Consider the following 12,154-nt stretch of genomic DNA (forward strand, 5'->3'; position numbering starts at 1 on the left):
CGAGTCTTGCATCACTATCGGTTGGCTGTACTAATAAGCACAGTTCTATGTGTTTGTGACGTTTTTAATGGTAAACAGGACAGTGGTGCTGTGGGATTATTTCATTGTAAAAAAGTGTGCGGTTGCAGAAAAAAGGTTGGGAAACGCCGCTGTAATACAACCAGTCGAGGTGACCATAACAAGAACAACAGTTTCCACGATAAAGGTGCGACAATCCTGTCACAGTCGAGATTGTTCACTTAAAACGGGCGAAACACTAAAAATGACATAGGTCTATGTAAACATTCGCTGTGACAGTTTTACGACTCACGAGTTGGTTTGCGAAGCAGAAAAAATAACACGCTGGAGTATGACCTGTGCTGTAAACTCAATAAACACCCGAATAGATATATTTTAATTTCTTTATTTATTGAATAAATAATGTCTGCTTGTTTAATACAGTGCTGGAATGCTGTTGGTCGAATGCCAGGGTCGTCATTTCAAAAACATGTCAAGGAAAGATTACCACACGTAAAACCACTGGTCCAGTAGGAGACTGGATGATTTTTCAGCAAACAGAAGTTGTGTTGGACTTCCCTGACTGCATCAGCTCTGCGGCACCTATCAATATTGCATTTATTTGAGCAATTGCGCTAATTTCGGTTATTCGAAAAGTAAATAAGACAGAGCCACTGTGAAAAAGCCCTGAGCCCATTTTCGACAAGACTGATTAGATAAATGTGGCCAACCCTGTTTTCAACCCCTCCACTGCAGCCAACGATCCACAAAATGTCCTTATGAACAATCCAGGTGGGAAAGACGGAAGAAATGTGGGGGTCTTTCTACAATTTTGTGTAGAGCCCATCTATGGGTGACCGGGAAGAAAAACATTCCCCGCTAATGACCGCCGTTGAGCTCTGGAAACGAGCACGGCCGCTTTAAGCCTAACTAACCGCTTGCAGAGAATTCATTTTTGCGAACTCGAATCCTGTTGTTTGCCACACACGCAAGCCGGGTGCCATTACTTATTATGCGTAACAAATGATGAATTAGTGCAATAACAATATAACCATCGATGCTCCTTATCCTGAGTAAACAGCCACCGGGGGAACCAAAAAATAAGGAGACAACTTCAAAATAAAAAAAGGCAATAATTTAGTCAAATTCCTGCATTCAGTGAAGCCATTGATTAAGATGCTGCAATAATGTCAACAAATGTTGGTAAAACATTGGTTGTATGCACTGTACGTCCTTGGACTCTTAGGTAAAATTGACAGATACATATGCAAATGATTGTTGTTTCAATGAAATAACAGAGGAAGACGGATAATAAATGCTCTCACTGCAGAACTAGCTGTAGAAATATGTTGGAATCCGATGACGTTCACATACTGTACTGTACACCAACCATGTCTTGTGACTTTTAACCCACCTCCCCTTGTCTACTCAGAAATACATGTTCTAATCATAAACGTCATAAAGGACCTAGGAAACCTTCATTTACCTTGAAGTAATTTCCGCAGTAGGCATTGACATCTGTAATATCCGCTTGCACTCAGGCGGGCGGGATCCGGACACTCCACCACTTCATCTTGAAGGATTAAAACGCTAATTATTTCAACCACTTCAGAGGAGTGAAAACTCACTTCCCTCTCCGCAGTGAATCTTGCATATTAAGCACTCGGACAGTGATGTGTTCGGTTTTTTTTTTTTTTTTTAATTTACGAAAGAAATAGCTCTTTGGCCGGTGATTTGATGTTGCACTCCAGCCCTTTAGGCCTTGACAGATCAGAGTGAGCGCTGCGGTGAGAACGCTGAAGTTAAATCCAATACCAACAGGTGGCAAGTTTAGCAATGTCACATTTTGGACGTCAGGTTTTCTTCGAGAGGCATTCAGCTGGAGGCGGCCAATTTTTAGTGCAAGGACACCCATTTCACATTGTAGCATGCTGTATCATAATGGCAAAACGGCGTGCAGCGGCTAGCCGCACTTCATGAAAACCCAGCCGCTTCACGTGGTTATGCCCACCATGACCTCGCTGATATCCCACAGTTTCTGCGCCACCTCTTGGTCGGTGGCCTTGGGCAGCAGCGCCTGCGGCTTGCAGTCAGAGAAGCACTTTCCCCGGACGCCCTGCACGTCCGGACTGCAGGCTAGGTGGACCGAAGTCTGTGCTCCCTGCTCTGGGCTTTTGAAGAAGCTACGCGAAACCAGGTTGAACAAAGGCTTGGCCGCGACGGGGATACGGACGTGTCTTCCCAGGTTAGTCCTCACCACGCCGGGAGTGAGGGCGTTGACCGTCACCCCGGTGCCCTCCAGTCGACGAGCCAGCTCGCAGGTGAACAGCAGGTTGGCCAGTTTACTGCGACCGTAGGCGAAGGCCTTGTCGTAGCTTTGCTCGCTGTTGAGGTCCTCAAAGTTAATATCGCCACACTTATAGAGCTTGGAGGAGACGACGACGACGCGACTGGGAGCCGAGCGTTTCAGCAGGTCCAGCAACAGGTTGGTGAGGAGAAAATGGCCGAGGTGGTTGACCCCGAACTGCATCTCGAAACCCTCCTCCGTCTTGGAGTAAGGGCACTGGTAGATCCCAGCGTTGTTGATCAGCACGTCGATCCGTGGTTCCCTCTGTGAATCAAACAAAGGTTCCTGGAAAAGGGGAGACAAAAGCCTAGGGCCACCCAAAGAACTCTCAAAATATAGCTGTGGGCTACAGCGTATCGCACCCTAAATAAATGCAATCGATGAACATTACTTATTGGTTAAGTTCGTCAGCTGTACAGTAACCATGGGCACATATAGGTAACCATGGCCACATTAGTAAAATGAAACATAGTGTCAGAATTCCATTTGAAACTGGAACTTTTTTTTATGCTGGAAGTTATGCCTTCTTTTGATCTTTGTTTTTATCTTTGACGTTTGAGGTGGTGGGAATATCTTATTTTAATTTTTTTGTGAATCCATATTGACAGCTTACTAACCGCAACACAACTTTTATCAAAATTCATCACAGGCGGACCCCGCCACCAACAATGTAAACACCGTATTGCGGAGCACAAACATAACGCAAAATACATTGAATGGCCGTTTCATATAAAGTGCATATTCAATAAATATCAAACATGGGATTTTTGTTGTATTTTTGACGAAGCAATTACCGGATATGGATTACCAATTTAAAGCTAAAACGAAAGGCATAATTAACAGTATTTATTCTATTGTTATTATTATCATGATTATTATTGTTGTTATTATTATTTATTTTTTAAACTTTCTTCAATATACCTCTATTATGTCTCGACAAAAGGCGTGCACAGATTTGAGGGACGCCAGGTCAAGTTGTTTGAGGACAAGTCGTGCGCTCTCTGCCCCGGTAGCGGAGAGGATCTCCCGGGCTGCCTCCTCGGCTCTGCCCGGGTCCCTGCAGGCCATTATCACACGGCCCTGTCGCTTCAGCAGAGACACCACCGTAGCTTTCCCGATACCGCTGTTGGCCCCGGTCACTATCACGGTCTTGCCACTCATCATTGTGGTGGATTCCATGGCTTCCTGCAGTAATGCGTTTCGGAGAGCGTTTACATGGCGCGCTAGCTTGACATGGCTATACGTCCACGCAAAATACTACATTACCCAGAGGTCAGTGCGGCGCGACCGAAATGGCACGCAGGCTAACGCGAGACCAACTTGACGTTCGTGTCAATTTTTTTCAACGTATACATTTTCTATATGGATGTATATTTTATATACAATTTTATATATATTATATTTGTAAATATTTGTACGTGTATATATATGTTATGTACACTACATTATGCAGTGCACTACATTATGTACACACACACTGTATATGTTTTATGTATTTTATATATATTATATTTGTAAATATTTGTACGTATATATATATATATATATATATGCCGAAAAATAGCCGATATGAGACAATAAAGAAGCCATTGCCCAAAAATCCAGTCAATGTCAGTCACGATATAAAAAAAAAAGTTCTGAAGAAAAATATGATGCAAAAAAGCTAATGGAAAAACTTTCAATCTAAGTGTAAGATAAGATAAACATAAACAACAGATAAACAATGTCCGGCTATGAGTTTAACTGCAATTCCGAAAAACAAAATTCAGAATGTTTGCCCATGGACACAATATGCCCGAGATGATGTCATAACATGTCATTACATGACATCATCTACATACATTAACAATATCAAGCTGTCCTTATAAAAATTCACTTTCTAAACTTTCAACTTCTGTTTTCACTTTCTTTCTTGTTTTCTTCAGTTAAAAAACTACATATCAACACTGTTTACTTTGGCAATTTTATACAAGTTGTCTATTTCTCATTTATTTTATTTGCCATTTTAATCACATTTATTAATTATTTGACATGTGATCTTTATAAATACTGTGATATTTGTTTACTTATTTTGTCCAGCTGCAACTGACCATTATCCGACTTGTTTTGTCATTTGTTGAACTAATGTACTTATTAATCTATTTTTCTATTACATACAATATCAAAACTACAAACTCAGCAATTTGGAACAAACATTTATAACTGACTTTCTCATACATCCATGTCAAAATCAAAAATTAAAATCAATGTTTGATGTCTCAATGAACTGGAACTGTTTCATACGTAATGCCATAAACGTTAGATTCATGAAATTACATGGATGTAACTACATTATGTTTACATGTCCAGGTCAGTATGAAGGTCAGTTACAAAATTGGAAAAAAAAATATGCCATGTATGTAACTACACAACGCAACACCATGATATTTGATGTTTATACGTTAAGTAAATTGTGATGCATTGCACAAAAATATCAAGAAAACTGCAATACCTACTTAAAACTAATACGCTGAACCCTGTGTATTGCTGCCTGCAGCTATATTTCTTCTTCTTCTTCTTCTTCTTCTTCTTCTTCTTCTTCCTCTTATTATTATTATTCATGATTTCCATAGTTTTTGTTTTGCATAGCCCTTGGAATTTGACATTCATCACTTCACTTCACACACTTGTACTTGTTGACTTATGGGACAAATAAAAATCTTGAATCTGTGGGTGGTAAATTTTGAACATTTTTAATGTAGTTGTCTGTATGATGATGAGAAAACACCTAAACCCCTTGTTTGACAGAATCCTTTCGACTGAATTAATATTATTCTGTGAACCAACTGAGCATCAACAGCATTCCCTTGCTCCATTGTTTAACTTAACGACAACAATGATCTGTTGAACAAAAATTGTTGGCGATGGCAGTATTTTACATCTAAAGAGTAACAGCTCACAAACAGCGCTGGTATTGTGCACAGTGTTTTTAAGATGTTTTGTAAGATGTTTTGTTGTCTCCTTACAAAAAAAACAAAACTTTCCTTTCAGTTCCTCTCCTGCATATCACATATTGCATACTGCCCTGGCATATGCTAAAGTATGCAACACAATAAAAACATGCTACTTTTTTTTTATTAGTTCCTGGCAATGCACAAATCGTTAATCTGCTAGTTCAGTCTCTGCAATAAAGGTATCGCTTCTGATGACTCAGCTGTTATTTATAGCAAGATTTGCTTTTTCATACAATGACTAGGGGTAAGCATTATCCACCAGTCTTTTACGACTGTACATAGTCAGGGGATGGAAAAACATTTCAACTTATTTGCTTAATTTCTTGCCTTATTTTTGTCCTACCATCACACCAGGGAGCAATTGAGCAGCTAAATTGCCAGAATTGCTAGAACTTGTCCATGGGAGCATTAATGTTGCTCTTGCAGAAGAGCTGAACCACACACACACTCTCTCCTTCTTCTCAAACCACCAACCAAACAAACGCATAGGATTTCTTTTAAATGCAATTTTCTTGCTGTTTATTCTGTCATTAAAGTCATCGCCATCAACAGCAAATTAATGTCAGCACATGTAAATATATTGTACACCCAAGCCCCCCCGGTGCACCGTAAATATGTGTGCAGCTACCGAAAAATAATTCCCATCATCCCTTTCCTCCAGCCTCTGGTTTCCTAAATATATAAGTAAAAGCCTCAGCCCCCTCTCCCCCAGTGGCCTGTGGCCAAGTGAAACATATCCCTGCCATGCGGTCACACTATCACACTCTCTCCGCTGGTACTGATGCGGTTGATTTAACAGTTGCGGCTCAACCGGCAGCAATAATGTGGTCATAACATCTGCAACATCTGGAAAACATCGTGGCCAAACTCCCAAAATTGTGAGAGACAAGCAAGTTCTAAGTCCGGTGCGCTACTACTTAGCCCGGGCTTCTGGAGGAGACCAGAGACCATGCTCTTGCGGCTCCTGGAGGCGGACGCCGGCCGCTAATCTCTCCATCTCCCCCTCATCAACTTACTGAGACAGAAGGAGCGGCGTTGAGCACCGCAGAGTACATGATGAACAACTGGTGTTTACCCTGGAATACATTGTAAACAACTGGTATCTACCGGTAACCGGTAACGCTTGAGGCGTTGCAATCAGAGGAAAGTGACTAGACGAGAGAGTTCATGGCTTTGGTAGATAAGTTCACCAAAAGTGAGCTTATTCTAATATTTATACTACGACAACAAGTACCCCTATTACTACTCATAATAATGACCACAAGAATAAACAACTATATTTAAAAAGCCTTGACCTTTCTAAGGTCATGGCAGGTTAAGCCAAAAGCATTTAGCTCTGTAGGAAAACCTCATTGAGTTCAGCCTCCACAATCCATGTCCATTTTGGCTTTCACAAAGAAAATCCTGGAAAATTCCTGCTCAGGCTTGTGTCGTTGACGGAGGTCCAATATGGCACGTTAAATAAGCCGTGACTATAAAACCATTAACAATTTTGTCAGTGTGCTAACTTACCCTTTCGATAAATACTTCTCACTTCCAGAATTGACCCGGGAAGCCGAGTTAGCTGTTTATTTGCCGTAAATGCTCGGGTCACATACCGTGTCCGAGTTGAAAATCAAGAGGTCGGCTCGTTGGTCCGGACTGTGACATCACTCTTCACGAAACTAAGCCGCAAAACATTTTCCTCATGGAACTGCACCGAAGGTAATATCGACCGCTGTGACCTCGGACTGTACCTCGCTGCGAACCATTCCCACGTTCTTCTCTCCCGTGTTTTCTCACGTGACGAGAGAGGAAACCAAACGAAACAATTAAAAAGCTATCTATCATCCAGCTAATAAAAAACAGCTTTAACTGACATAATGTATGGCCTAGATGACAACTCCAGTCCCAGTGTGTCACTGGCCCTGGCCAAGGCTTTGGCTTTGATGAATGGAGGCCAGCGCTCAGTGTCGGGGCGCAAACAGAGAAAGTGAGAGGTCTTTTCTACACGCCAGACGTCAACGGTTACCACTGAGGGGTCCCCGGGTGACCGTCTGTCTCCAACATGCCCCACGGCTCACGCACATATCAACCCCTCGGGGTGACCACCTTAAGCCTGGGCTGATATTCGACCATATTTAGATTTGACGTTCAAATTCACTCACAGTTATGGACTGTTCGTCTTTGGGAATAGACATAACAAAAACAACCATTGTCAAAGCCTTCCTGACTATTCAAAGGCACGAGTCACTGTCCTCAGAATTTATTTTATGACCAAAGAAGAAGCACCCTCGAGTTTGAGGCTGTGGTTCTCTTACAGAAACACATTGCATGTACCCTTCAAGTCAAGGGGGAAGAAATTGCCAAAAGGAAGCAGTTCAGGTATCTGGGGGTCTTTTTAAGAATTACAAGTGAGGACCATGAGAGGACCATGAGATAGCGATGAAAAGTTTGGCTCACTTTGGAGATTCTTCTCATTTTACGAGTGGCTCTGTAAAAAGATTTGTTAAATTGTCAGACTCTTCTTTTGTTGGATTCAGTTGGTGTAACGAGAGTCAGAAGATTTAGTTCGGCTCTGAGCTGTGACTGGAATTCTCACAACTCTTGCGAATTATTGGCTCTTTTTCGAGAGTGGAGTCTCAGTTCATGCCTGTGTGTCCAGCTCCAGTTAGCAAGTCAGGACGACTCCTTTGAGTGAATCCTGACTCCTGGGTCACTTGAAAGATTTGTTCGCTACAAACAAATGGTTTGCAAATCTTGCATCACAACCGTTAGATTGATCGCTGGTTAGTGGAATCAGACTGTGGTGGTCCGGTGCAATTTACTAATCAATGAACACTGCTGAAAGAATGAGATTGCCGATACACGTGTCCAAAATGAAATTTTCTCCACAGGTTGGCTGGGCTCACTTTCTGTGACAGGGCAAGGAGCTTGGAGTATAGCTGTAGCTCCGAGGGGAGCCAGTTGAAGGGGTTGCGGGAGCTGGCAAATGAGCCCCTGAGATCCATCCCTTCTTTTCGGCATCTACCAGGTATGTCCGACTGGGGAGAGACCAGGGCAGGTCAAAGATACGCTGGATGGATTGCCTCTAGGGATCCCCTTGGAGGAGCTGGAAGACGTGGCCAGAGATAAGAGATATCTTGACTCTCTGGACTCTTCTACCGTTTCACCTTTTTCCTTCAAAATCATCCTTCCATCCATCAGCCAGGGTCGACAACCTTGAAATTTGAGGTGTACTTTTTTGTGCTCCTACATAGTAACATTGGCTGCATTCATCACCTCCAATCAGTGTGAAACCTTTACTGTCTGACTGTCAGACAGATCAACAGGTTCTTAACCAAAACCTATTCGGACAAAAGCGACCAACGGCAAGACATTGGGTGGATTAAAAAGACGTGAATTTAATTTACGTCATAGACATTTCCTGAGAATTGTGGGACATTTTTACTGACACTTATGACCATGATCAAAATTGATTTATGGATGGTTGGCAACGTGCTCTGACCCACCCAAGCGATGACTCACTCACTAACCTAGATTAGTTTTCATTCTTTTCCCATCCCAAAAAAACTGCAGAGCTACAGACCACCTTTAAGTGGTGCATTATGCACGCAAAACATCTCAGCCTTCCCAACTTCAGAACGATGGGAGCTCCGTGAGCTGATTAGCTCATGTCCCATGGTGATTGTAAAAATTGTTCTCAGCTCCAGCCCCTTTCCCGGCGTTCAAAAATACTTTGGATTTCTGTCTGCGAGAGAGACACGCCGACCTTGATTTACCCCCAAACTGCGATCGCTATCACCCAGGATAAGTCTGTGAAGTGAAACCTGAGAGCAGGCTGCATGTAGCGAATGCACCTCCAGAAGGAGAACAAGCATCTTAAAATGTCCCTCGTATAGTGAAGCGACATGCTTTGAAATTCTCCGCCCAAGTATTCGATTTGATATATTTCCCCTCAAATCGTCATTGTTTATCAGAGCAGACGCCGTGTCCTTCTTTTTTCCCCCCGACGTGAGAAAATTACTCATGCTGAACCCGAGCCCAGTAATGGAGTCAGCCGGGGCCTTAAAATATAAGTGGTAATACAACTGTCCACCCTTTGCTTTTCCACATCAAACATCAGCCCTGCATTCGGTCAGGATGAAAGCGCAAGTGATACATTGTAAGGCACACTGCGAACCACAATTAGAGAGATGTAATTTGCCAGCTGCGCTAATCCATCATAGGGCTCTGCACTGTCAGCCTGGGCTACATCAGGTTCCCGGAGCACTCACCCACATCCCCCCTCATCGATTTGCACTTATTACCCTGCTGCCCAGTCATTTTGGGGGATATGTAAACAACTTAACAGTGAGCATGTTCCTCCAGCTCTCGGGATGACTGATTGCCGCCGCCCGCATCATCTTCATTCCTGCGGCGTGGGCAGACCAGCCTGTTCAAGTCCCCCTCCTCCACCCCCCACTCTCTCTTCCCCCTACACCCCACTCAACTCAGTATAAGGGGACCAGCTGACAAGTGTGGTAGCCATTTTCCGCATTAACACTCTGACCTCTCCCCGCTCCCCGCTGGTTCTGATGTTAATCAGGTTTACAGGCCATGGGGACAAGGGGTGACGGTTGGGGTTTGGTTAGGGAGGTTGGACCGCCATGCTCTGAAGTAGTTCCCGGAGGGTCCACGCAGTCACTTACACATAAGATCTCATCGTGATTTACAGTGTTATGCGGTTTGTGTGTGGGGAGAAATGGGAAGCCAGGCTTTTTCGTTCTTTTTGACAGCTCCCACAGTGCTCGCTGTGTTGGTGCCCACCCCAAAGCTGGGTTGTTTTGGCCCCTGAGCGCCACAAATTACGACTCGCCACGTACTTCCACCCCCAGGTCTTTCTATTTTTAAACTCTGCCGTGTCGTCGTTGCGGGAAATGCGTCACTTTGCCCGACTCGCAGAACTTGCACGACTGTCAGCTGCAGTTTTTTTTCGCATTGGCGCTCAAATAATCACTAACTCCCTCTCCATCTCACAACCACAGCATGAGTCGCCGCATGTGTTATTACCTAAGTAGTTATATATAGCAATGTTTTCTATGGGGTGATTTCGCGTGTGAATTCCCCTATAAAAAATAAAAAGATAAAAAATAATATAAATTAGCTGTTGTGTGTTGCCAGATCAAAATGGCAAGACTGCAATTCCAATGAGAGTAGCAGCTCTGCATGCATCAGGTCGAGCTAATTGTGCATAGGGGTTAGGTTTTTATTTATTTTTTTTATTTTTATTGCTGTTATATAGTACAGCTTATTTTCTTGACAAAAAAAAACAAAACGTAGCACAAAATCAAACCTTTGCATTGGGTAGTTGTCAAAAACATACAATAATACGAGGTTCTGTAAGCACTGCTCTTGTAGCTTTATGCGTTTACTCAGTCTCAGTCAGTAGATAACCATCTCCTTCCAAAAAAAGGAAAAAGAAAGCCAATCAACCCCACAACGTTTCAGACGGACAGAGCTGCACATAACTTCTGTGAGTAATTTTACAGATTCTTTCCAACATGGTTGAGCGCCACGTGAAAACACGTACAGGCTTTGGTAACACTGCTCAGGGTCGGGGTTCAATTCCCATTGGGTTTTTAATAATTATTTTAAATAATAACATATAACCGCATCCATCACTACAAGATGCTGTAACGAAGAATGCTGAACATTTTCAGAAGAAATCCCAGTGGTATTTTTCAAGACTTTTTTGAGAGCGATTAGCAATTAGCTTGGCTTAAATAAGCTTGACGATTAGCTTTGTGGCTAGTTCTGTGTGATAAATGTATGCATAAAAAAATTACATTAAGGCTTTAAGCTAAATGACGAGAATCTGCACAATGTGTGTTGCTTTCTTTCTAAACAAAAGTTGAACTTTTTGCCCCATGTGGTTGAAACAAGCCATCATGACATGTACAGTACCTGTAATTTCGCCGCTGCCCCTCATTCCAAGGTCAACACGGAATGTTTTCGCAGCTTGCGTGAATTTGATAGACGACGTCGGGTTCTCGCTTTGCCCCGCGTCATGAGCAGAGACAGGTTTGTGTTTGTTCACTTACTATTACTGCAGTTTCAGAAGGGACAAATGTCCATTACATAACATTGAGATGTTAATCACAGATGGAGGGACATTCCTTTTGTTCTTTTGTTGAAAAAATATATACTATAATGTTAAGGAGGAAAAAAAATTAAAAAAGTATGCGCAATAGTCTGTGCATATATATATATATATATATATATATATATATATATATATATATATATATATATATATATATATATATATATCTATATTGGAATTGAACTTGTGTTTTTTACTCATTCTCTTATTGTAAAGAGTTGCACTTATGCTTTGAAAGTTGTTCCGATGTAAGTGCGCACACAGTATTAGTAAAACTTTTTTTTTTCAAATGTATAAAGTGTATACAGCAGGGGCGTTGCTAGGATGCAAAGACATCAGGGGCTGCGGCCAGGGGCTTCTTGTTTCGGTCCATAAGGAAACAGAGTAAAATAAAATAACCTACATCTAAAATAAAAACACACTGTTTTGTACGCCGATCAGTTGGTACCGTCAGTGAGGGAGCGATCGGGGCGCGTCTTTATTGTTTACAGTATTATTTTTAGCCTTTATTTTATTGTTAATTTTTAGACTTGAGATATATTGCCATTTTTTAGATTTGGTATATATTTTGTAAACTTTCTTTTTTGGTTCATTGCATATTGTCTATTTTTATTCTATTACTTTGTCATTATTGCCTATTGTTTTTGATGTGATTTATATATTGAAGTAATATTTCTAAGCTGGAGCTGCGAA

The 12,154-nt window shown here is 42.0% G+C and overlaps 1 protein-coding gene across 1 annotated transcript; it reads right to left on the reverse strand.

Annotated features, from left to right (window-relative positions):
- Positions 1-428: 428 nt before the first annotated feature.
- LOC307239495 (retinol dehydrogenase 14-like) lies at positions 429-3,575 on the reverse strand. The gene is made up of 2 exons (XM_080012898.1): positions 3,266-3,575; positions 429-2,608 (listed from the first exon to the last, which is right to left on the reverse strand). The coding sequence occupies exons 1-2, from the start codon at positions 3,521-3,523 to the stop codon at positions 1,991-1,993; spliced, it is 876 nt and encodes a 291-aa protein (XP_079869024.1). The 5' UTR covers positions 3,524-3,575; the 3' UTR covers positions 429-1,990.
- Between the last annotated feature and the right edge of the window lie 8,579 nt (positions 3,576-12,154).

The sequence above is a fragment of the Zeus faber genome (genome assembly GCF_960531495.2).
Source record: "Zeus faber genome assembly, chromosome: 13".
In the NCBI taxonomy this organism is placed as follows: domain Eukaryota; kingdom Metazoa; phylum Chordata; class Actinopteri; order Zeiformes; family Zeidae; genus Zeus; species Zeus faber.

Bases quoted from the DNA above. Each gene is read 5' to 3' on its own strand.
- LOC307239495 (XM_080012898.1), bottom strand. From the start codon at position 3,523: ATGGAATCCACCACAATGATGAGTGGCAAGACCGTGATAGTGACCGGG. The intron at 2,609-3,265 runs GTATATTGAAGA...TTTGATTCACAG, and splicing joins TTTGTCGAGACATAATAGAG to AGGGAACCACGGATCGACGT.